Below are 27218 nucleotides of genomic sequence, written 5' to 3'. Positions count from 1 at the left end.
ATTCCACATATACATCTAAAACTCATAACCAGTGGGATGAAAACTGAGCCAAGGATAAACAGACCCTGCTTTGAACTACAGAGCACATTAATTTTTTTTTTAAAAATACAACTGGAGAAAAGAAAAATGTTACCCAGAGTTGTAGCTTAAAGATTTTCTTGGACATGTACAACAAACTGTAAAATGATCTGTTCATTTAAACATCCCACTTGCAAATTTAATGTTCATTTTCCCAATATTAATGGGAGGAAGAGGCAGGGCAAGGCAGGGAGTGAAGGAAGGGAGGACTGACATCATGAAAAATTCAAATGACTATAAAAAGTACGCTCTCAAATTAAAAGAGAGAAACCGGGAACTTCATCATGTAACTGCAAAGAGTCTTCGAGAATCTTATACAGTTATAAAAAAAAGAAAGAAAAACCAAGTGCATGGAGCACCTTTTGGGAATTAGAGTCAAATGACGTTATTCTGCAACTTCGAACACATTACAATCTTGGATCATCAGTTTTCCTATCAACTCCCTCCCTAAGGGGTCACTAGCAAAGTCACCAGATGGTTTGTGTACACTGAATAGTCTGGCCCGAGTATTTTCCATTATGTAGCCATGTGGAATGGTCCTGTGGTTGAACATGGTCTGATATTGTGAATGACCATCATTAGAATGTAATCACCCTTCATCTCCACCCCATGGCTACTGCGTTCCAGATTCTCCAAACCAAAATGCATTTGTCCTAGCTGCATAGGGTAATGGACAAATGACCCTGGTTTTGTTTTTTAAAAAACTGCCCAGCTTATAAAATTATTTATTAGTTTTAAAAACTCTGGCTAACCTCAAGATCAGAATCACAAATGTGATTTATCTGACACAAGAGGACATCAGCAATCTAAGGAAAGTATGATGAAGTTAACTTTTTGTTACAAAGCTCATCTACTTACAAGTTACGTTCCAAAAAGCTCTCTTCGAGTCTGTTTCTCTATAAATCCAGGAGGACATTGAACAAGCCACTGCTAATAATCTCAAGTTGGTGGCAGGCAGAAATGGTGCTTCCACTGAGGACAGCTTCAATCCATCTGGGAAAGTTCTTAGGTTGAAAACGTGTAGGAGACAGAACTTCCATACTCATTTTATGCACTTGAAGTAGTTAGAGTAAGTTTCTGAACATTAAAAACAACAGTGACATGATTTCAGGGTCCCTAGAAAACACCTTACTCTTTCAGACTTCAAGCACTGAATTATCAGTTCCTGAGTAGCAACAATATTAGTACAAAAATGGAAGCCCCACCAACAGGGGTTTTGGTGGAAGAGCTCTCCCCAGGAGGTCAAAGTTTACATGGCCCTTCACGATCTGACCCCTGCCACCCTTCCAAGTCCAACTCCCCCTACACTGTCTGCTTGGAGCTCTGCCTTCCACCTACATTGAACTTCATTCCCCATTCCCTCTGGCTTCTACACCCTTGCACATGCTTTTTCTCGCTGTATGCACAAAGGACTTCCCTCCCCACCCTCATTTCTTCATGTAATTCACCCTATTCATTCTCCATGTCTTAATACATCACTTATTCCTGCAAGTTACTCATTACTCTTAACTTGTCATAACCCCCCAAATTCAGGTAAAAATGTCCCTCAGAGATGCTCGCTTATAACCTTGTATTCTTTTTAATTGCCCTGCTCACAGGCATGATGCTTTTTTTATTTTAGCTTTTTAAATTTTTATTGTTGAGATGATGATTTTTTTACACCTGTATTTCCCATTGGATTGTAAGCTACACAAGGCAGGGGTTACATCGGTCCTGTTGACAGCAGTTATCCAACAAATACTTAATTGGGTAAATGACTCAATTCACTACTCTATATTTACTAAGATGGGGATTAATTTATTTTAGATTTTTTTCATTTACTGATATCCGTCATTTTAGTAATGCTTTTGCTTTGTTTGATGTTTAATTTTTAAATTGTAAAAGATACAGAGAGACACACACATACAAGGCCTGTCCAGAAAAAGTCCAGCCATTGTTAATATAACGAGAATGGTGTGCATGACATCGATGAAACCTGGCAGTCAAGGAGAACAGGCTGGAATGCGCATGTGTGAACAATGACGACTTCACTGCACTAGTCAGTGGGGGCAGTAGACGCCATTGAGTGAGTGTGTGTACTGTGAGGCCGTCACATTCAAAATAGCTGAGCAAATAGAGAGATGAATGAGCATCAAATTTTGCATTAAACTTGTACATTCCTCTGCACAAACTAGTGAGGTGATTTGGAAGGTCATGGCTATGAACAATTGGTGATTGGCAGCTTCATCACAACAACACGCCCACTCAGGCATCAAGTCTCCTGCAGAATTTGTTGCAAAACAGCAAATCACCTAGGTGACTGAGCCCTGCTACAGCCCAGATTTGACACCCTGTGCCTTCTGGCTTTTCCCAAAAGTAAAAGCACCTGTGAAAGGGAAGCAATTTTCAGACTGTTGATGAGATTCAGGAAAATACAACAGGACAGCTAATAGCAGTTCCAGCAAAGGATTCTGCAGAGTGACTTGAACAGTGGAAGAGATGCTGGGAGAACTGTGTGAGGTCCCAAGGCACCTACTTTGAAGGGGACTGAGGTGTCATTGTCCTGTGTACAATGTCTCATATCTTCTTCAGTAAATGTCTCTATTTTTCATAGCACACAGATAATTTCTGGACAGACCTTATATGTGTATATACTCATATTCACATCACTACCATATAGAATTGACAAAATGTTAACAGTTGTGTGTATTACTTTCTCTATTTAAAACTATTTTCAAAGGGCCAAAATTCAAATGGTTTTGTGATCAATGCTTAATTAACTAGAGAAACAAAATGGAAGCAATACTATTAAGCATTTGCTCTTTGCCAATCATTGTTCTAAATGGCTCATATGCTCCTGCCCTGGCTGCTGTGGCTCAGTGGACTGAGTGCTGATTTGGGTACCAAATAGTTGCCGGTTTGATTCCCGGTCAGAGCACGTGACTGGGTTGTAGGCCAGGTTCCCAGTAGGGGATGCACATTAATGTTTCCCTCCCTCTTTCCTTTCCCTTTTCTCTAAAAATAAATAATAAATAAAATCTTTTAAAAAAATGGAACTCCCTTTTGACCCAGTAATCTCACCTCTGTGAATATATCTGAAGAATCCAGAAACACTAATCCAGAAGAAGGGGGGGAATAGAACAACTGTAATGGCATAATCAATAAAAATAAATAAATTTTAAAAAAGAAAAAAAAGAATAAATGCACCTGTATGTTCACTGCAGAATTATTTACAACAGCCAAGATGTGGAAACAGCCCAAGCGCCCATCAGCAGATGAGTGGATAACAAAGTTGTGGTACATCAACACAACAGAATATTATCCGGCCATTTAAAAAAAGAAGGAAATATTACTATCTTACCTTTCATGACATCATGGATAGACTTGGAGATTATTATGCTGAGTGAAATAAGCTAGTCAGGGAAAGCCAAATGCCATATGATGTCAATTATCTGTGGAATCTAATAAACACAATAAACTGACAAAGTAAAAACAGAGGCCTGGATGCATGGAGAAGATTGACAGCTGCCAAAGGGAAGGGGCAGAGGACCAGCTGAAAGAAGGTGATGGGATTAATCAAAGACACACACATATATATGTACACACACATATAGTGTTATTTTTCATAAATGTAGGCAAAATACTATCTGTATTTTCCTGCAAAAAATAAATGGTTCATACGCATTGCATATTCAACCTTCCGAAAAGAATATGATTATCCACATTTTACAGGTGAAGAAACTTAGATTTAGAAGGTTAACTATGGCCCAAGACAGTAAGTAATACATCCCAGTGAACGTCACTACTATGTTTAAACCAAATTCTATTTAAATCCAAAATCCACAGGACTGTCCTCTTTATTGTTTAGATCCTCAAATTCTACCCATGTCTGGAAGGAGCTTGCACTTTTTGCTCTAGAGAATGTACTTTTCATATACGCAATTCATCCATTCATTCTCAACAATGTCCACTCAGTGCCTACTATGAGCCGAGTGCTGTTACCTCGTTATTGTGCAGAAAACAAAGTCAACCATGGCACAGCATTTACAAGCTTTCTTGTTAATTCAGTTGAAGAACAGTAAATACAGTGGTTAAGTAGTGGGCATTCTCCACTGCAGAAGAAACGTGCACCCACCCAGGCAACAAGCAAACAGCATTAAGAGGCTGAACAGACCCACCACACGCACGGTAAGGATGACAAATGACAAGCTCATTCGGACCAGATGGCCCCCAAGGTTTCTCCCAGTTCTACCATGACTATAACCTTGTGGTTGTGGTTGGAAAGGATGTTACTATGGGACCAGATATTTAAGAGTCATATTTAAAAACTGGCTATCATTTATGATTTCTACAGTGTCCTATAGCTTGGTTTTCACAATTAAAAAAAAAAGAAACCTAGGAATGAATAATTTGGCTCTTTCCTTCATGTATCTTGTCGGTGCTCAGTTCACTCTCTTCTGGTGACCTACTGGTTGGCACCTGTGTGACTCTGCAGTTCAGGCCTGGCACGGGTCAGCCTCTGCCCCTCGTCCTGGCAGCCCTTGACTCCCTTCAGGAAAAGGATGAGCCCGTGGCCCCTGTCTAAAAGAGGTTACTTGTCCTTGTATGCGTCCTTTGTATTGAGCACCTTGCCGCAGTTCCACTGATAAGTCCTGAACGTTTGGGAACCACTCGCTTCCTCTGTGACAGCACCGTCAGCAGTTCGGGCTTCTCACGGTAATTGCTCCGGACTCCCATTGAAACCCGGGCTCGTTCTTGCTCATCCAGACCTACGGCCCTCATTCAGTCCCTACAAATGACGTCCCCTCCCACCTTGGTAAAGCACGATTCTTCTGTCCTGGGTTTCAAGTCTTGGCCATTTTCAGCTTCCTTGATCAGCATTTTGTTGTGCGACAATCCAGATTTGTCCTTGCCTTGCATCCGTCTACTTCAAATGAATGCTTTGAGGCCAACATGCATAGCTTGTGAGCATGACTTGACCATGAGGGTAAACACGAGTGGATGGAGAGGTCATGCTGCTCACTGAGGACTTTTTCATCGGTTATTTGCTTTTACTGTCGCTGCTTTTTCACTCTACACGTATGTTGCTGATTTCTCAGAAATCCAGTAAAATTGGAATGGTCCTAAACTGTTGGCAAGTGCGATCCACAGAATAAAACGTATGCCCTTTTATGACGTCAGGGGAAACACCAGGAACCCCCAAAATTCTGTCACTTGGATGTTCTTCTCTGGGCAAGCGCCAATGTGTGAGGTGGTTGTTTATTTGTCTGTTCCTTTGCTCATTCATTCATTCAGTAAACAGCCCAATAGTACAGTGATGTAACTTTGAATAAGACAGATAAAGTTCCTCAGTGATTGCCAAGTACTGTGATATACACAATAAATTAATATACATTAATTTATCAAATAAATTAATATACATAAATAAAACAAAGTAAGAAAAAAGTGACAAGAGCACACAACATAGCCTGTGGAGATTGGGAAAAATTCCCAGAATCTGAAAGATGACTAGGAGTCAGCTAGGAAAAGCAGGAGGAAGGCCATTCTAAACAGAACAACACCGTGTCCAAAGTCTCTGGGGCTAGTGACACTGGATGCAATCTTTTAAAGAATGCTAACTAATCCCTTCCTATCAATGACACACCCGGAACTCTACATTTCTAGAAGTTTCCTCATCTATAGAGTTTCCTGAGATTCCTAAGCCAGGGTTTCTCATCGAGTAAAGCAGGTGATTTTCTCAGAAGGCAGGTCACGGGACAGAGTTTACAGTGCAGGTTTTCAACTATTTCTTCTTCCCTGCCCCTGAGATAGGATGGGCCTTTGAACTAGCTGCTCACCGCCATGGGAAGAAGTGCAGCCTCTCCCAAATACCCTGCGTCTGGAATCCGAGGGAAAAATCTAAATAATGTCGTTTCCTCCTCACATGCACCCTCAAAGGAGAGTTAAGTCCCAAGGACAGCAGATGCTTCCTGTGCCTTCCCTGGGAACTGCTGCGGGTGGGAAGCTCCTCTCTCCCCAGCGCCTGCCTTCTGACTCCCGTCAGGCCTGTCCCGACATGCGGAGTTTTCAAGGGGATCAAAAGAGACCCTGAGGGTTACTACGGTGAACACATTTCGGGAAACAGTGGGCTGGAACCGACTGCTTTGTGAACTTCTCCCTGGAGACCGAAGGACCCTGTGAATACAAGCCCCACAAAACTAATCTTCCCTCCCTCCCTTCCTTCCTTTTTCTAAATGTACCTGGAGTTTTCTTTACTCTCTGTAGCAACATGCAGAGTAATTTTCACAACTGGTACAGGGAAGGCAGGGTTTGCTCAGGACTCCGCAGTCGAACAGAGCAGTTACATGGACAAGAGCAGAAGCGTTGAGAGGTTTTTTGCAGGAGAAAGCTCTTTACATATCAGTCCCGTCTCGTCTCCTTAGAGACGTTTGCCTCTTCCCATTCGAATGAGTCACCTGAGCAACCTGAATCAGCAGCCCGAATAACACCGTGCAGAAGCCAGCCTGTCACTCTGGTTCATGAACACTGCCCCTGAGGGGCACACTGCTGACTGGACAGTGTCACCCCGCCTCGTACAGAGCAAGGGGGGGCGGGGGGTAAAGCCGAGCGGTTCTAACATGCCCCCAAATCACTCACGTACCTCAACATGATGCTGCTGAGTCAGGGTTGACTGTCTTCTCCCACGAAAGGTCACTGTGGGGGAACCTTCTCGAGGACAGTCTCATTGGAGTCAGGCAGCCGTGTCATTTAAAAACAGAGAAAGGACCTAGGAGTGTGGAGCCTTCCAGAATTCGGGGGAAACCTTGAATTCAGGCAGCAGGGGCCAAAGCCAACAGCTGTACAACTGGCAGGTCGATATGGTGTGATGCCTTATACTTCCCCACCTCACTGACTCACTCAGTAACAATACAAGTCTCCATCTATCGCTTCTTCTATAGGAGGCGCTGTTCTAAGTACTTCGAGTGCTATTGCTCGGTCCTCACCACAACCCTGGTAGTATGCCCATGTTACAGATGAGCAGCCCAAAACACAGAGGGAGACTTCGGAATTTAATGAGGCCACACAGCAAGTCTGGTCCTAGCTAGGTCTGTGCTCTTGGACCCCCTATTATTCTACGTATGCAATAAATGTTTACTAAGGGCCGACTGTGCCAAACACTGTAACATCGGACACACACGGATGGATGTGAAAGAGGCCCTGCGGTTGAGGAGCTCACGTGCCAGGTTGGGGAGAGCAATACAGAAATGCATGCACGCAGGTGCCGTTCGTGTGGTGCGTCTCGTGAGCTGCATAAGCAGCGGTGTTACGAAACCACACTGCAGGGTCACTGACCCAGAGCAAGGGGCCGAGGATGCTCTCCCTGATGAGGACACTCGAGCAGCTTCCAACACCAACACTAAAATGTAACCCCAGTGGCAGGTCTGATGTCCAGGGTATGCCCCTTCGGTTAAGACTATGACCCGCAACGGAAACGTCATGACTCAGACGGTCTGACACTGGCGGGCCTGGGCCTGTGGCCCCAGGAGCCAGCAGGTGAAGATAAGATGGAAAGCGGGTCGACTGGAGCTGGAGGCACTTCCCTGACACTAGGCATGTGTGCCCTAGCGCGGGAGCGGGCTGTTTGGTGAGCTGTGTCCCAAAGGCACAGGAACACTGGGGAGTGACCCTGGCAGGCTCTGACGTTCAGGGAAGCAACAGGAGTTCAGGGCCTGGGTGAACGTACCGGGTTCCAGACAGCCAGACTGTTCACAATTGGACCCCGGTCAGCAGGCAGGGACAAGTGGAGCGGAGCTCACTTCCCCAGGAAGCAGAGCTACGCGGAGCCGCAGAGTTCGAGGACCCCGTTTCCATGGAGTGGAGCCAGGCGCAGGATGCGGTCTCCATGTGATACTCCGACTCTGTGTGGGAGAACTGGGAAGGGAGGCCCAGTCACACAAACCGGGACGACACTTTGAGAAATGAAGTAGCCGGGGGGAGGAGGGTGTAAAGGGGATAAATGGTCATGGAAAAATACAATAATAATAATAATAAAGAAGTGGAAGAAAGTTATGACCTCGGTGCTTGTTCACACCAGACACTGCAGGGCCAAGCTCTGTGAGAGCAAGATTGTTCCGACTGACAAGCTGAGGGCGCTGCCCGGGCGGGATTAGCCGAAGCCTCGCAGGGAAACCAAATGCAAAGTCAGAGGGATTTAAACAACTCTGGCAGACAGCTTTCTCAGGAGCTAAGCATGTAAGACAAAGAGAGATAAACTTGAGCTTGAATCCTACCCTGCCACTTACCAGCTGTGTGTCTTTGAGCACGAGCCTTAACCTCTAACCTTGACAATGTTTAAGAAAAATGTACCTGTGGCCGTGACAACTGAGTATATTGATGAATTTGAAAGCGCCAAGTCCAGGTCCTTGCACAGAGTACGTGCTCAATAAATGGTACTTTCCCTCCCTTACAGACCCCAAATGAATACTATTCAGCCTCAACACTCCATTACTCATTGCTGGAGATACGTCAACTCATCTCAGTAAAAATACTTCAAAGCACTTTTATATATTCATAACTTACAAGGCAGTACATTTCTATCCCTTCGCCTCATATTAAAGTTTGTGGCAGAGAGAAAAAGAAATGCATTCAGAATCACAAAGAAAAACCCTGGTGTCGCCAAACCACAGCCTTCAAATTCACCGAGAGCTGACTCTTCAAAGACTAATACAACACACCCCCGCTGCTTGTCCAAACTGTCACGCCATTTTTTAAATTCTCCCTCTTCCTGTGCCTCAGATGAGCATGAGTTCATCCCCAAAGCATGTACAATGAGCACATCACTATTTCCTCCTCCGAGAATGGGATGTTACCCCGTGCCGCCCGCTCCTGAGCTGGAGAGAGAGGAGGAGGTCATATGTCCCGTCCCCATTCACTAGTTTCATTTCACACAGAGCTATCCCTGTCCCCTAGCCAGAGAGAGCACTGCTTATCTTGGCAACGTTCTCACGAATGGAAAACAGAGACGCAGAGAAATGCGGAGCATTGTAGATGACTCAGTGCAGATTCAATCAGCAATAATCACCACCCCTTAGTGCTCTCCAATGGGGGGCCAAGTGAGTCACCTTGATACATGGAAGTAGCAATGTTTTGGTTGGTGTTACAATTTAGAAAATCAACATATTACTGTGAAAGTATGATTACATAATTACTATAAAAATGATTCATGACTCAATGATCAGATATGTATTTCAACCTATGTTCAGTGGTATTGACATACTGCTTCAGGGTTATAGTAAGTGAAGGGCAATGAAACTGATGGACATGTCTCAAGGGCAGACAGTGCAGCCCGAGAGAAAGAGAGGGAGAGAAACATCAATGTGTGAGAGATACATCAATCACTTTCCTCTCACACACCCCCAACTGGGGACCTGGCCTGCAACCCAGGCACGTGCCCTGACTGGGAATTGAACTGGCAACCCTTGGTTACAGGCCAGTGCTCAATCCACTGAGCCACACCAGCCAGAGCCAAAAGATAGAACATTTTTATCACCACTAAAACATGTCTAATCTCCTCACTACTCCCTTGCTCACTTTAAAAATTAAAAGATACTGAGATTTTAAAAAGACATTTATTTTTACTACTTGACCATTGTATAAAGGTTTCATTTTTTTCTACTATATGCAGGTATTATTTATAATTTAAAAATTATTTATGTGATGTATTACATTTGTTGATTTGCAAATATTGTACTATCCTGGCATCCTTGGGATGAATCCCACTTGGTCATGGTGTATGATCTTTTTAATGTATTGTTGGATGTGGTTTGCCAATATTTCTTGAGGATTTTAGCATCTATGTTCATCAGTGATATTGGCCTGAAGTTTTCTTTCTTTGTTGTATCTTTATCTGGTTTTGGGATTAGGATGATGCAGGCTTCCTAAAAAGAATTTAGGAGTCTTTCATCATTTTGGATTTTTTGGAATAGTCTGTGAAGGATAAGGGTTAGCTCTTCTTTAATTGCTTTCTAGAATTCTCCTGTAAAACCATCTGGTCCAAGGCTTTTGTGTGTCAGGAGTTTTTTTTATTACTACTTCAATTTCATCTGCTATTATTGGTCTGTTCAGGTTTTCTGCTTCTTCTTCATTGAGTTTTGGAAGATTATATTTTTCTAGAAATTTGTCTATTTCACCTAGGTTCTCAAATTTCTTGGCATACAGTTCATAGTAATTTCTTACACTCCTTTGTATTTCTGTGGTGTTAGTTGTAATCTCTCCTCTTTCATTTCTGATTGTGTTTATTTGGGTCTTCTTTCTTTTTTCTTGATGAGCCTGCTTAAAAGCGTGTCTATTTTATCTTTTTAAAAAAACCAGCTCCTGGATTCATTGATCCTTAGACTTGTGCTTTTAGTCTCTATGTCATTTAATTATGCTCTGATCTTGGTTATTTCCTTCCTTCTACTTGCTCTGGGCTTTCTTTGTTGTTGTTCCTTGAGTTCTTGCAGGCGTAGGGTTAGGTTGTTTGTTTGAAATGTTTCTATCTTCTGTAGGTAGGCCTGTATTGCTATGAACTTCCCTCTCAGGACTGCCTTTGCTGTGCCCCATAAGTTTTGGGTTGCTGTGAGTTCATTTTCATTTGTTTCCAGAAACTTTTTGATTTCTTCCTTGATCTCATTCTTGACCCATTCATTGTTTAATAGCATGCTATTCAATCTCCATCATTTTGAATATTTGGGGTTTTATTCCTTGGGGTTGGTTTCTAGTTTCAGCCCCTTGTGGTCAGAGAAAATGCTTGATATGACTTCAATTTCCTTGAACTTGTTGAAGCTTGTTTTGTGTCTATCATGTGGTCTATGTTTGAAAATGTTCCATGTGCATTTGAAAAGAACGTGTATTTAACTTCTTTGGGAATGAAAGGTTTTATATATATATCAGTTAAGTCCATTTCATCTAGGGTATTGTTCAATGCCACAATATCTTTGTTGATATTTTGTTTGGAAGATCTACCCATTTTTGACAGTGGGGTGTTGAAATCCCCAACTATAATTGTGTTGCTGTCAATACATTTCTTGAAGTCCTCCAAGATTTTCTTTATGTATTTTGGTGCTCCTGTGTTGGGAGCATATATATTTACAATGTTTATGTCTTCTTGGTGGATTCTTCTCTTGAGTATTATGCAGTGACCTTCCGGCTCTCTCTTTATAGCCCTTTTTTGAAGTCTATTTTGTCTGATATGAGTATTGCTACCCTGGCTTTTTTTTTACCTGTCTGTTTGCTTGGGAAATTTGTTTCCAGCCCTTCACTTTCAGTCTGTGTAGCTCTTTTGTCCTGAGGTGGGTCTCTTGTAGGCAGCATATATATAGGTCATGCTTTTTTATCCATTCAGCTATTCTATGTCTTTTGATTGGAGCATTTAATCAGTTTACATTTAAGGTTATTATTGATAGGTAGTTATTCATTGCAAAATACTTCTATTTTAAGGGTGTATTTATAATAGTTAAAAATTAATCACTACACTGAAGATTAAATATTTTAACTTCAAATGTATTTGATAAACTGATTTGTGCTATACAAAATTTATAAATAATTTCAGTCAGTTATGAATATTCATGCATAAGAAGGTATGTAACTAAATCTGGCCAACAATAATAAAGATTCAACATTATCTAGATGACCAAATAAAATAATTTTAAGTAAGTTTTTAAGAAATTTTAAAGTTTAAGATCATACTTTATTTAAATAATTCACAGAAGAGTATAAGACTAACATTTCCAGCAGTGTAATGAACTGAATACCCTAATTAACTCTCCCTCTAAAAATAACTTTAAAATGTTGGATAAAATAAAACTAAGCCCTGGCTGGTGTGGCTCAGTGAATTGAGCACCAGCCTGAGAACCAAAGGGTCACTGGTTCGATTCCCACCCAAGGCACATGCCTGGGTTGTGGGCCAGGCCCCTGGTGGGGGGGTGCATGAGAAGCAACCACACATTGATGTTTCTCTCCCTCTCTTTCGCCCTCCATTCCTCTCTCTGTAAAAATAAATAAATAAATAAATAATCTAAAAAATAAAAATAAAACACTTTTTAAAATATATTGATGAGCTGGCAAAAACATTTAAAAGTTTTAAAAGTCAAAACCTATATGAACACAGAACCTAGAGATAAGCATCAAAGTCAGCTTTCATTTAGAGAACATTGGCCAAACCAAGCAACCTAAACTTTTGTTTTTTGTAACACTTTTTAACTGCCTACCAAAATTCTATCTGTGCTTCCCCTCCACAGTAACCCACAGTCAAAAATTGTAAACTCACAAAGAAAGAGAACAACATGTGCAAGAGCCAACAGAAAAAAACAGATAGTAGAACAGAGTTCATAGCTGTTAGAATTGCCAATTCAGAACAGAAAACCGTTACATTTAATATTGTTGAGAAACACTCCTCCATGAGTCTCTCTTATTCCTGCATGTCTTGCTTTGTAGTCCCCAAAATCGAGGCCTGGCTTATCTTTACCCAGACCATTATTCAGGCCTGTGTTTGCAGTAAGTAACCTTACAGGATGAGGTAACATCTCCCACGTGCTCACTGTGTACCGTAAATGGGCAAGTTTCCCAAGGTCAGCGATTGTCTCCTGTGCAGGCAGCTATCTGTGCCTCTCCTCTAGGAACTGGGAGACAGGGAACCAAAACAAACATGCTGACACTCGGGCTACTGCTTTTTCTGTAAATAATAAAGTCTTTCATCTCTGGTACAGGAGTCTCGTGTCTTCTTTCAGCATCTACACAACTGTGGCAAGCTAACTTGCAACTTGTATAAAATCTCAAATTTTATCTTTCACAGTTCTTGACAGTCTTAAAAAATAAAAATATGAATAAAAACCACGAGTTAAAGAACTACTAGAAAATTTTAAAAGAAACAGAACTTCTAGAAGTAAAAAATACAATTGAAATGTAAGGCCCATTGCTTGATTAAAGGACAGATTAAACACAATTGAAGAGAGCATTAGCAAATTGGAAAATATATCTAAATTTAATCAAAAGGCAACATAGAGAGGAAAAAAGAATAAAATTTACATTGAAAAAAGAAAATAAAAGAATCTGAAACAGAATTTAAGGAATATGAGCAAAGAGTGAGGAAAGCAAACATAAATCTTATTGAAGTTACAGAAGGAAAATAAAGCAAAAGTAATTAATTATTTGAAAAGACTACAGAGATATTTCCAGACTAATGAAAGATGCCAATCCATATATTTGGGAGGCCCTATGAATTCTAAGAGGTTAAATAAAAAGAAACTCACACCTAAACACAGAAGAATAAAACTGCAAAGCAGCAAAAATGTGGAGGAAATCTAAATAGTTAGGGAGAAAAGGCACTATATTCTATGGAATGAAGTTATACTTTTGGCTAATTTACAACAGAAACAGTGAAAGGCAGACACCAATGGAATATTTTCAATGTGCTGAGAGAAAGTAATCTAGAATTCTGTACCCATGTAAATGATCATTGTAAAAGTAGGCTCAAAATAAAGGCATTTTCAAACAAACAAAAAAGACAGACTTTTCCTACAGTTAGAGCCTTAGAAAAGGAGATTCTAAAGGAAAAAGCAAAATTATCTGAGATGGAGTGAAAATGAAAAAAGAATTAATGAGCAAAGAATGAGATTCTATTTTATAGCAAGTAGATTGGAAAAATTAAGAAATCTGACAATTCCAAAAGTTGACAAGGATCGAGGAAAACTTTATGCACAGCTGGTGGGAGTATAAATTCATATCACTTTGAAAAACAATATGGCAATAACTTATAAAACAGAACTTGTATGTATGTAACTCAAAAATTCATCTAATACATATTAAACTAGAAAAACTCTTAACACATAGGACACTCTTATACTGGGGCACAAGACACCATAAATATGTTCATAGTGGCACTGTTTATAATAGCAAAAAATGTAAATAATTGACCTGCCCATTAACATAATGAAAATTAATGAATTACTACTATATATATATTAATGTGGCTGAATCTGAAAAATCTTAGAAACATACTAAGTAAAAAGTGAGATTTGGACTCTAAACACAGTGCAATGAAGGCTTGAGTATAGTAATTTCTCATGGCAGCGTCTTTCTCTCTTCACAGAAAGGAAGTACATGTGACTAAGCTTGGCAGTGAGCCCCTCTCTCCCACAGCTTTGCATCTTGAGCAGAGAAATGTGACAATAAAGAAAGGGTGAGGAGCAGTTCGGAATTTGTACCAGGCATGTGCCCTAGGCTGTTCCTACTGACTTGGTTCCTGTCCCATTTTTAAGCCTAGTTTTCTAAACTACTCATCAGTTCTGTGAGCCTCCCACTGTCCTCCAGTAATTTCCCATTTTCCATAAATTAGTGAGTCCAGGTGTGTTGCTTGCAACCAAAGAATCCTAACTGATACACGTAGCTATCAAGCAATGAATTTATATCATTCCACCTGCTATGATTAATCCTTAGTGATCAACTTTCTCCCTGTGATTTGGTTTCCCAGTTAGGTTTGGCAGGCTTCCACGAGGAAAATGCCTACTTGTATAGTTTAAGGCCCAGCTGCCGGTGCTACCTGCTTTGGCTGAATCCCTTTGGGTTATTACTGTCCAAGGGGCACAACCCTGACTTCCTCTTTTCCAAGCTGGCCAGTGATACTGGCTACACTAAGAATCCATGGCTTCAAGGTGTGAGAAAACCCATCGTTGCATCAACTGTTATTTAGGGTGCCTTACCTCCTCGGTCTTTAAAACGTCCCATATTCGAGCATGATCGTCCTCCAGCCAGTGTGCTGCACTCTCCACCCTGGTGGAAGGTTTGAATTTAGACACCGATTCAGTAGGCTCTGCCACGGGCTGCCCCTCCATCCTGAAAGAGCCAGGCAGGAGGCATTACGAACCTGTGTGGAGGAAGAAAGTGAGATACAGGTGAAAACATCAAGTAACGTAAAAAGAGATATGAAAGCAAATTATCTTATTCGGTTTGTGAATAATGAGACCATTGGAGAGAGTATCACAGAATCATCAACTTTTATGGTCACTTTTTATGTTTTAAATATTTGTTACTGGTATTTTAGCACCAGCTTCTGGAGGTAGACACACGTTTTGGTGATAGATGAAGGGATATAAATTTTAAAGCTAAGTGAGAAGCATTGTCTATTGTATCTTCCTGTCCCTCTGTTCTGGTCCCTTCAGGAGGAGAGACGGGAACTGGTGGATGTAAGACAAGCTTGCGTGATATTTTTGTATTTCACATGTAGGAGAAGCACTGGCTGTGGCATCAAGCAGCTGTTGAGGGCCTGTCTGTATGAGACTTCACGCTGAGCATGCACAAATAATGCGGCAGTTTGGCTCTTGACCTTAAGAAGCTTAGTGTGTCGGGGCAGAAAGGGCCAGGGTTGTAAACAAGTGATCACAGTATAGAGTATTGCAGCACAGTGTGCAAAATGCCACACTAGCCCCGTTTCCGAACTGCAGTGGAAGCTCGGAAGACGGTCCTCTTTGCTACCCATTGGCAGCGTTACTTCCTGAGCTCCAGTTTCATCAGCAGTTGCTGCGAAGACAATATTTAAAACTTGATATCTATTCCATCAAGTCTGCTTCCTTGCTATCTTCCCATCTGCCACTGGCTTACTCAGAATCACATCATGCCTGCTCTGTGCCATACTGTCCTAAGGAATCTCCTCACCTCCAGTCAAGTCCCCGTGAAGCTACCCTTCTCCGGGGAATTGTTCTAAAAAGCAAATCTAATAATGAAGCTCTACCTACCTGAAACTCTTCCCAGAAAATAAAACCCAAACTCCTTCATGTGACATCCATGGCCCTTGCGTCTGGCTTCCTCGCCTCCCTCCTCCCACCACACCATCCTGCCCCCTCAGCCACTCCGAGTCAGCCTTTGGAAAGTACTGAGGGATCTCAACTACATCCAGTACCTTTTGCCTTTGTTTGTGACACCAGCCCTCCACCCCACCTCCAAGAGAATGAGGACTCCTCCTTCGTTAATCTCTTCACATGCTCTGGACAGATTTCTACCCTGTCAGTATAACACTTTGTTAGATTTATTTGCTCTCAACTTGATGTCCACAGTCTGGTCTTCTAAGCATCTTGACACTAGACATGGTGTCATTTACAGAATAAGTACTAAGTAAATGTTTGATGAATTGGTTAATTCAGTAAATCATGAGGATGCGGTGAAAATGAGGGGACAGAATGTAATATACTCAAATAACAGATTTAGAAGTCAAGTGACCTGTTCTCTTTAACATCTTTATTGACTTAGTGGGCTGGAAGCTCTTCACAAGAAAGGGCCAAGTCTAACATTCATCAACACTACTAAGCAGCGAACACTGCAAGCTGCAATTACTTAACAACAGAGTAGTTTTCATGCACACGTCCTTGAGCAATTGAGCATGTCTGCAAAAAGCAGGCCTTCTGCTCACTTGACCTACTGCCTAAATCAAAGTAAGTGGAAATCAGCATTGCTGAGTCGGGCAGTGTGGGTAAGTCAGAGGATTCAAGAGAAGGATCTTGTGCTGCGGAGTCACTTCCCCGCCTCACATGTTTCATCTGTAAGCCACGGAGAGCAAGTCATCCGCCTGCAGAACAATGATGAGGAAGCTGCTAACCAAAGCCCATGTGCAGTCGGAAGAAAGCTGGAGCACTTACTGCACTCCCACGAGGAACCAGGAAACAGAGACTTTATAATTAACGAACAAAATTCTGCCATTCTAATAAATGATCCTGACACATACACGCAAGGAAATAAACAAAGCAGAGTCATGCTGAGATCCTGCGGTTTCCGTCCAAAATAAATAAATAAATAAAAATAAACAGGCAAAATGGAAACAGGCCAGATTAGTAGGGAAGGAAATTCCATTGTTGTTACTGGAGATAATACTGTAAACAACAAATAATAAATCAAAACCAAGTGGGAAGACTACATTAAATGGTTTGGCTGTGTCCTTTGTATGTCATGGAAATGTAACTGGATAAAATCAGCAAACTACAAAATCTCAGGGTGAACAATGGGGCGCCTTTAAGCCTAATGTACCCCAGTGACCCCACGGCTCTTACTCTACAGTCTGCCCACAGCTGCCTTCTCATCTCTGCAGTGTGGGTGAAAGTTGGCAAACTGTCAGTGTTGGAGACTGAACTCTGCTGTGTACTGACTTCCCAGATTGTTCCTTATCCTATTTGGGAAGAAGATGCAATTCTGAGTTTTCGACCATTCCAAAGCTCTGGGAAAACTAAAGATGGATGAAGAGAGGCAGCCAGCTCTTACGAGGCTCTTCAAGCATTTTGAGATCCTCCACCCTATCTGAGAGGTGAGGCCTTTCCACCCATTCTCACCCAATACATCTCTTCACTCACAAAAGACTATATATGCAACATACATTGAGCTCCCACTGCATACCGGCCACGGTGCTAGGTATTTTCCACATCATCTTTAATCCATACAATAACCCTGTAAGGAGGCTATTACCAGTTTACAGCAATGAAAGATTAGATTCAGAGAAGATGAGCAGCTTTAATACACTGCTTAGAAGTTGTGGAGTTCCCCAGTAATGCTCTCTGCCCTAGGTCAGTCCAGAAGTCCTTCCACCCTCACCCTGACCCCAGTGCTGGTGTAACACAACCCCTCTCTTATGCCCCTCCCCCTGGAACAAGAGTTCAAGTGTCAGCATTTAGCTCACTGGCACAACAGTGTCCCCCTGAGAGACGGTCGTATCTCTCCCATAGATGAGAGTGGGATAGAAAGTGAGAGAGAGACATGGGGATACAGACCACCCCTTTTCTTTTTACTCTCATGTCAACTTCTGGCCAGGGCAGGCTTTGTGAGTGTGACCTGTGAGTGTGACCACACAGGGCCTGGGGCTCAGAAGAGCCCCACGCTTGGTTGAGTGTTCTGTTGTCACTGTATTGAAATCCTTAATTATTGAGCAATTAGCCCTGCTTTCTCATTTCACACTGGGCCCCACATATATAGCCCATCTTGCAACTGGCCTCCCCTTTTCCCCTTCAAATCTGAAGTTTCACTCCATACCTTCTTTAAACAATTCACGCATTATAGGTTTCCTATCTATTTCCCTAGAAGTCTATGTACTGGAGCCATTTTTTATTAGCAGGCAGGGGGAATATGTAGACCGTCTCTGCCTCTGACGTGCTGCGTGTCTTAGAGCTGAAGGCTTACAAGCCAAGTTACACACAAATACCACCAACACAAGCTCCTTCGCCAGGCAAGGTGAAACCACTGTAAATCTAAAAGGCAGACTCTTCAGTTCTACTTAATAACTGATCTAAAATACCATAGGCCTTAGGAGCTCTTGTGGAAATCGGTTTTGAATAACTGTCAATCTAAAACACTCAATATCTGCCCTGGCTGGTGTGGCTCAGTGGATTGAGTGTGGGCCTGCGAACCAGAGGATCGCAGTTGGTTCAATTCCCAGTCAGGGCACATGCCTGGGTTGCAGGCCAATTCCCAGCAGGGGACGCATGAGAGGCAACCATACATTGATGTTTCTCTCCCTCTTCTTTTCCATTCCCCTGTAAAGATAAATAAAATCTTTTAAAAAATCAAAAAATAAAACACCCAATACCACTGCAGAATCTTTTTTTAAAACCACTTGATCGTCCTTAAGTTGGAGGTGAGGTGGGGAAAGGAAGCTGTGTGTACACAAAGGCACATCCAGCCAGAGAACAGAGAAGCAAGATCTTGCTCCGAAGTTTAAAATACAATTGCTTGAGAACTGGGTTTGTTTTTTTAGTGTAAAAGGACTGAGATGACCCACTGCTTCCACTGCATGAAAGAGAGAAGTAGACGAACCAGGAAGGCAGGTTTGATGGAACGGAAGGGAGGTGGGAGAGCTCAATAGAAACTGACAACAGAAAGTGGTGGAAATAGTAATTTGATTATGATTATATAAATAATCAAAACAATGATATGATTATTAATGAGAAAGTACTTCCTTAAGGAATGTTTTAACTTTAAAATTTACACTGTTAAGGTGTATATTTTCTTTTTAATATATTTACCACTCTATGCTTGTGATATAATATGTATAACATAGAATAATAGCATTTCTCCCATCCCTTCCAAAATAATCACTGACTGATGGCCATAACATGTTCTATGGTCATCACAGAGGACTCAGTTGACAGCTTCTTGTCCTAAATGACATTACGTACTAAAAGTAAATGAGTAGCTTCTCGGGGGCTAATGTTAAAGTTGTAAGTATAAGTGACATTTGAGGAACACAAAACTTTAGCATTATTAGTGCTTGCCGTTGGATTAAAAATTAGCCATAACTCCCATTAATATTTTTGAAACATAACTTCAAATTAAGTGCTAGAGCATAATTTCACTGAAATCTACGTGTATTGTATTAATCCCCATGCTGGATTTTGATAAATCAATCTGTACTTTACCAAATTTGACTTTCCTTCTGATGATAGTAAAAAATGTATGAGACAGCCCTCTAAATCATTATCTTTTCCTTTTCCCTCTCCTCTTTATAAACTTTTTGAAAGAAAAAAAAAGTGAGCCATGATGCAGGCATAGATAGATACATTGTGCTTCTTTGTACAACCAATAAATAGTATGGGACAACAACAAATTTAGAAACAAAAAATAACCCAAACTACCAGAAAATCAAACTGTATGGAAGTCAGACACCCAAGGAGTTAAAGAAGAAACATTCATCCAGACCAGCAGGAGAGGCAGAGACAGCAGCCAGTCAGAGAGGACTCGAGGCAAGGCAGCAGCTGGTGGACCAGGCAGTCCCACATTTGTGTGTGGATAACCAGGAGGAACAACTTGGGAACAAGACAGACCGCACAACCAAGGGTTCCAGTAGGACAAATAAAGCGTCAAACCGCTGGCTGTAAAAACCTGTGGGGGTTGAGGCAGCAGAAGAAACTCCTTGCCACACAGGAGAGTTCATTGGAAAGACTCACAGGGTCCTAGAACATACACAAAACCACCCACCCAGGAATCAGCATCAGAAGAACCCAATTTGCTTGTGGGCAGTGTGGAAGTGATTGAAAGCCAGCAGAGAGCAGAACAAGGGGCATTGTTCCCTTTTGAACCCCTCCCCCAATTACAGCATCACAACACAGATGTGGTTGCCCCGCCCTGGTGAATACTAAAGCTCCACCCCTTACCACATAACAGGCACAGCAACACACACACACAAAATAAGGCCCAAATAAAAGAACAGATCAAAGCTCCAGGAAAAATACAACTAAGCGATGAAGAGATAGTCAACCTATCAGATACAGAGTTCAAAACACTAATAATCAGGATGCTCACAAAAATGATTGAGTATGGTCACAAAATAGAGGAAAAAGTGAAAGCTATGGAAATTGAAATAAAGGAAAATGTACAGAGAACCAACAGTGACAGGAAGGAAACCAGGACCAAATCAAGGTTTGGACTAGAAGGAAGAAATAAACATTCAACCAGAACAGAATGAAGAAATAAGAATTTTAAAAAATGAGGAGAAGCTTAGGAAACTCCAGGACAACTCTAAATGTTCCAACATCTGAATCAGAGGAGTGCCATAAGGAGAAGAGGAAGAGCAAGAAATTAGAAACATCATTTGAAAACATAATAAAAGAGAATTGCCCCAATCTAGCAATGGAAATAGACTTCCAGGAAATCCAGGAAGCTCAGAGTCCCAAACAAGTTGTACCCAAGGAAGCACACACCAAGACACATCATAATTAAGTTACCCAAGATTAAAGAGAAGAGAATCTTAAAAGCAGCAAGAAAGAAGGAGACAGTTACCTACAAAAGAGTTCCCATAGACTATCTGCTTAGTTCTCAAAAGAAACCTTGCAGGCAAGAAGGGGCTAGAAAGAAGTAATTGAAGTCATGAAAGGCAAGGTCCTACATCCAAGGTGACTCTATCAGCAAAGCTATCCTTTAGAATGGAAGGGCAGATACAGCGCTTCTTGGATAAGGTCAGTTAATGGAGTTCAACATCACCAAGCCCTTATTACATGAAATGTTAAAAGGACTTATCTAAGAAAAAGAAGATCAAAAATATGAACAGTAAAATGACAACTATCAACACCCAAACCTAAAATAACAAAAACAGAGGACTTCCGCCAAGATGGAGGCATAGGTGGATGTACCGTGCCTTCTCACACAACCAAGATTAGAGAAAACTAAATATTAGCAACAGAAAACACAGCCAGAACACAGAAAATTGAACTTTTCGGAAGTCCGTTAACAACAAATTCTTCAGCCTGACTGGTAAGGGGCGAAACCAGCGGCTGGCGGAGCGGGGTTGCACAGGAAAACTCAGTCAGATGCGCGGAATCCAGGCGCAGGGTTGGACCTAGTGAGCGACTGAGCGAGCGACCAGGCGAGCGACCTCGGGGGAGACAGCGGGGCAGCGGGGCTGCGTGTTGACTGAGGTTGCACATTTGTGCGCGGGTGGACAGGCAAGGGAGTGGGCGGTTGGACCGGGCCGGCAGGTCCCCACGGCAAGCGGCAGTGGAGGGCGCCGCCATTTCCCTGCTCTGACCCCACCTCCACATACCCCAGCGACTCTGAGTGGCCCGGCCCAGGTGAACCACCTAAGGCTCTGCTCCTCCGCACCCAGCTGTGAGAAGCGGCAGAGGGGGTCGCCATTTCCCCGCTCTGGCCACGCCCCCACATACAGCGTCACAACCCAGCGACCTGGGAATCCAAGGTGCCCCTTCTCACTTAAAGGGCCCGAACAGACCAAGAATGGCGCAGGAGGATCTCAGAGCCCCAGAGCCAATAGATCTAAGCGATGAAGAAATAGCAAAACTCACAGACGCACAGTTTAAAACATTGGTGATCAGGATCCTCACAGAACTGGTTGATTATACCGACAAATTAGACAAATATATGAAGGCGAAACTAATTGAAATGAATGGAATTGCACAGGACACCAATAGCAATGAAAAGGAAACTGGGACTCAAATCAATGGAGTGGACCAGAAGAAAGCAAATAATGGCCAAACAGAAAAGAGTGAAGAAGCAAGAATTCAAAGAAATGAGGAGAGTCTTAGGAACCTCCAGGACATCTTTAAATGCTCCAACATCCGAATTATAGGGGTACCAGAAGGGGGAAAGGCACAGCCACCAGTGGAAAACTTATTTGAACAAATAATAAAGGAGAATTTCCCCAATCTGGCAAAGGAAATAGACTTCCAGGAAATCCAGGAAGCTCAGAGAGTCCCAAAGAAGTTGGACCCAAGAAGGAACACACCAAGGCACATCATAATTACATTAGCCAAAATTAAAATGAAGGAGAGAATCCTAGAAGCAGCAAGAGCTAAGGGGACAGTCACCTATAAAGGAGTCCCCATCAGACTGTCAGAGGATTTCTCAAAAGAGACCTTACAGGCAAGAAGGGGCTGGAAAGAGGTATTCCAAGTCATGAAATCTAAAGACCTACAACCAAGATTGCTCTATCCAGCAAAACTTTCATTTAAAATGGAAGGACAGATAAAGTGCTTCTCAGATAAGATCAAATTCAAGGAGTTCATCATCACCAAGCCCTTATTATATGAAATGTTAAAGGGACTTATCTAAGAAAAAGAAGTTAAAGAAACATGAACAGTGAAAGGACAACAAACTCACAGTTATTAACAACCACACCTAAAACGAAAGCAAACTAAAAGGACAGCTAGATCAGGAGTGGAAACATAGAAATGAAGATCTCAAGGAGGGTTAGCAACAGGGAAGTGGGAGGAGGAGAAGGGGGGAGAAGGTACAGAAAATAAGTAGCATAGACAGTAGATAGAAAATAGATGGGGGGGGCAAGAATAGCATGGGAAATATAGAATCTAAAAGACTTGAGACACATGGTCATAAACTAAAGGGGGGGTAATGGTGGGGATGAGGGGTAGGGTGGAGGGGAATGAAGGGGGGAATAGAACAACTGTAACAGCATAATCAATAAAAAAAATAAAAAATAAATAAATAAATAAATAAATAACAAAAACAAAAACAAAAATGAACTAAGCAAACAACTAGAACAGGAACAGATTCACAGAAATAGAGATCACACGGAGTGCTATCAGCAGGGAGAGTTTGGGGGGACAATGGGGTAAAAGGCACAGGGAATAAGAAGCATAAATGGTAGGAATAAAATAGACAGCAGGAGGTTAAGAACAGTATAAGAAATGGAGAAGCCTAAGAACTTATATGTACGACCCATGGACGTGAACTGAGGTTGGGGAATGATGGTGAGTGGTGGGTACAGGGTGGAGGGAAATAAAGGGGAGAAAAAATGGAACAACTGTAATAGCATAATCAATAAAATATATTTTTTAAAGTGTTTAATATTCTGAACCTTACTGGAACTACTAGGTGTTTGTTGTCGTTACCTGTTAGGTCCATACTTTTCCTTCTGCCCCAGCAGGTTCCACCATATACGTTGACAATACAGTATTTCTGCCTTATTCTCTTGGCACACATAAACTCTCACTTCTGCCTGAAGAATTTTTTTTTAACTCAACTCAGATTTCTCCTGATCTTGAAAATGCCTGGCATTTGCCCTTCTCCAGTATCTTTCAGTGATACTGATATTTTTGCAATTTCTTTTCTCCTATCTTCTCTCATCCTCATTCTTCCTCTTAATGACCTGGGGTCCTATGTAGATAAGACAGGTTTGTTTGTGCTCATCTCCTGTTATCCTCAACTCCTCCACCTAAAAGTCTATCCATCAAGAACAGTCTTTGCATGTACTCAGAGGTTCAGAACAGCTCACTGCAAAAAGCACTGAAATTCCTGTCAGAAGGCTGGGTTCAAATCATGAAGCTACAGTAAATTCTCTGTGTATTCCTTGGGCAAACCGGTTCACTTTCCTTGGCCTCAGTTAACTCATCTTTAATATGAATACACAGATCATAAGACTGCTGAGACCCCTTACATTTGTAAAACAAAGCATTTCCAAATGTAGAAAGTATTTTTCCAGTCAAGCTGAGGGACTTACGCTTCTAAACAATGCTGTGAGTTCTGTTTCATATATTGTGCTTATTCCCACATTATGCCTTATTGAAAAGTTGAACAAGCAAAACATATTATAATAGTCCCTTGGCATTCATGGATGTAACATCTGAATTTTGAGTATTCGAGAACAGCATAAAATTCTCCAACGCGTAGTCCCTGCATGTTTGGTTGGGCTTTGTAAACCTGGTGTTTGGGGTGCTCACCAGTCCTTGGAATCCACATGCGGTTCAGTGATAGACGTCTCTGACAATGATTGCAACGGTGATATTTAAAAATTGGGGGATCTAGGAAGGTCTTAAGAGTCAGCCTTCCCGATTGTGGGGGCTGCGTTTGGGTGAGTTCACCAGTCAATTCTTCCTGAACACAGGACAGAAGCCACTCTCCGGCGTCCAGGAATCCAGGGTGCAGATAAAGACGGAGACACAGACGGACATCGATCAGATGGAAAGGACGCCAGGAAGCCGCAGCGTGGACAGTTTCCTAGCCCTGGGCAGTATTTGCCCCAGGAAAGGGGACACTTCAAATCCTTGCACAGCAATACTAGGAGTGGGCTGCATTTAAAGTGACGGCCTGTGTCGCTGCAGCAGGAGGTAAGCAGAACCTCCGTACCCTCCCTCTTTGGAATCTCAGCAGCATTCCAGTCTATTTGCTTTCCTCACCTAACTCTGGTCTCCCCTGCTGGACTGCCAGCTTTCTGGGAGCAAGACTGGACAGAAATTCATTGCTTCCATTTTTTTTAAAAGCTCAATCATCTCTTTTTTAAAAATTATTTTATTTTCTTGCCACTGGGTAAAAAACTTCACTGGATTAAAAGATTAAGCCTTTACCATTATGATGTACTTGGAACAAATGTCAGTCATTGGGCAATCATTTTCAAAGGCATTTTAACTATGCACTGTCTCACTCAAGACAGCAAGGCTGCAGGAGAGAGGCTGCAGTCAGAAGTGACTTTCTGAGTGCAGCTGTCTCCCGTTCAGCGTAGAAAATTAAAGAAGTGCAAAACATTCCTGCTCCATTCAAGTTGATATTTTTTTAAGAGGCTGGTCCAATTGCACTTCAGACTTTGTGTACTTTTTCCCTCTCACTGATAGTATTTGGCAGGAGTTTTTCATAGTAACTCAAAAAAAACCCCAAAAACCCCAACCCAGACTGGGTTTGCACTCCCCTCGTGAACCTCTCTGGAGAAACGCTGCTCTTTTGCCCAGCAATTCCTGCTCAGCACAGAGTGCCAGCACAAGGAAAGCAGCTGGGCTCCCTTCCCGGTCTCGCGCAGCCGCAGCTGGAGCCGGAGCAAAGCTGCAGCACAGACGTGGGGGAGGGAGAGGACACCTGCGCAGAGCGGAGGCCGAGTTGGAGGAGTCCCCGAGTATTCTAAGGGAGACAGACTTCTCAGGGGCTAAATTCTTTATGGCCTGCATTTTTTAAAATCGTGGTTGAATTTACTGGGGTGACATTAGTTAATAAAATGATATACATTTCAAGTGTACGATTGTAAAACACATCATCTGTATATTGTAATGCATGGTCACAACAAAAAGGCAAGTCTCCTTCCACCATCGTTTGCCCCCCCTTTTACCCTCTCGAGCCTCCCCCAACCCCCTTTCCCTCTGGTAACCACCATATTGTTGTCTGTGCCTATGAGGGGATCTTTTTTTTTTTTTTTTTTTGCTTAATTGCTTCACCTGTTTCACCTAGCCTCCCAGCCCCTTCTGAAAGCTTTCAGTTTGTCCTCTGTATCTATACTTCCATTCTGTTCCTTAGTTTATTTTGTTCACTAGATTCCACATATAGGTGAGATCATATGGTCCTTCTCTTTCTCTGACTGGCTTATTTCACTTAGCAGAATACTCTCCAGGTCAATCCACCCTACCCCACAAGGTAAGATTTCCTTCCTTTCCGTGGCTGAGTAAGTATCCCACTGTGTAAATGCTCCACAACTTTTTCATCCATTCATCCACGGATGGACACTTGAGCTGCTTCCAAACCTTGCCTATTGTAAATAATGCTACAATGAACATAGGGGTGCATATATTCTTTCAAATTAGTGTCTTGGATTTTTTTCAGATATATTCCCAGAACTGGAATCCCTGCATCATAACACAGTTCGGTTTTTAATTTCTTGAGGAGACTCTGTACTGTTTCCCACAGTGGCTGCACCAGTCTGCATTCCTACCAACAGTGCAGGAGGGCTCCCTTTTCTCCACAACCCCACCCACAGCTGTTGCCTTTTGACTTGATAACAGCCATTCTGATGGGTGTGAGGAAATATCTCATTGGGGTTTTAATATGCACGTCTCTGATTATTGTGACATGGAGCATCTTCTCATGTCTATTGGCCATCTGTGTGTCCTCTTTAGAGAGATGTCTCTTCAGGTGCTTTTGCCCAGTTTTTAATAGAATTGGGCTTTTTCTTTTTTTGGTGTTGAGTTTTATAAATTCTTTGTAAATTTCGGATGTTACCCCCTTATTAGGTATATCATTGGTAACTATGCTTTCCCATTCAGTGGACTGCCTTTTTACTTTGTTGATGGTAGACCAATATCCATGATGAACATAGAGGCTATTGTAAAATCCTCAACAAAATATTAGTAAACTGGATCCAGCAAAACAGCAAAAAGATCATACACCATGATCAAATGGGATTTATTCCAGGAATACAAAGTTGGTACAATATCTGCAAATCAAAAATATAATACACCACATAAACAAAATGAAGGATAAGATCACATGATAGATTAATAGATGCAAAAACAAGCATTTGATAAAATCCAGCAACCATTTATAATAAAAACTGTCAGCAAAGTGGAAACATAGGGTACATACTTTAGCATAATAAAAGCTCACAGTCAACATCATATTCAATAGGTGAAAACTAAAAGCATTTCTTTTAAGACTGGGAACAAGAAAGCATGTGCTCTTTCACCACTCTTATTCAACATAGTACTGGAAGTACTAGCCACAGCAATCAGACAAGAAGAAATAAAAGGCATCAAAATTGGAAATGAAGAAGTAAAACTGTCATTACTTGTAGATTACATGATACTGTATATAGAGAACCCTAAATATTCCACCAAACAAAAAAGCCCTACTAGAACTGACAAATGATTTCAGCAAAGTAGCAGGATGGAAAATAAATATTCAAAAACCAGTTGCATTTTATATACCAATAATGAACTATCATAAAGGAA

At 41.9% G+C, this 27218-nt stretch overlaps 1 protein-coding gene across 2 annotated transcripts in view; it reads right to left on the bottom strand.

Annotated features, from left to right (window-relative positions):
* The window catches only part of RGL1 (ral guanine nucleotide dissociation stimulator like 1), a 218595-nt gene that overhangs the window by 139259 nt on the left and 52118 nt on the right, over positions 1 to 27218 (bottom strand). For both annotated transcript variants that reach the window (XM_037145679.2, XM_037145680.2), the window contains exon 3: positions 14775 to 14938. In XM_037145679.2, coding sequence (XP_037001574.2) covers positions 14775 to 14906 — 132 coding nt within the window. In that variant the 5' untranslated portion in view covers positions 14907 to 14938. The remainder of the gene's footprint in view (positions 1 to 14774; positions 14939 to 27218) is intronic.

The sequence above is a fragment of the Artibeus jamaicensis genome, unplaced genomic scaffold, assembly GCF_021234435.1.
Source record: "Artibeus jamaicensis isolate MK-2021 breed Jamaican fruit bat unplaced genomic scaffold, CSHL_Jam_final contig_327, whole genome shotgun sequence".
NCBI classification, from domain to species: Eukaryota; Metazoa; Chordata; class Mammalia; order Chiroptera; family Phyllostomidae; genus Artibeus; species Artibeus jamaicensis.
Note: the sequence above shows the minus strand (reverse complement) of the source record. Positions and strands in the feature narration are given on the sequence as shown.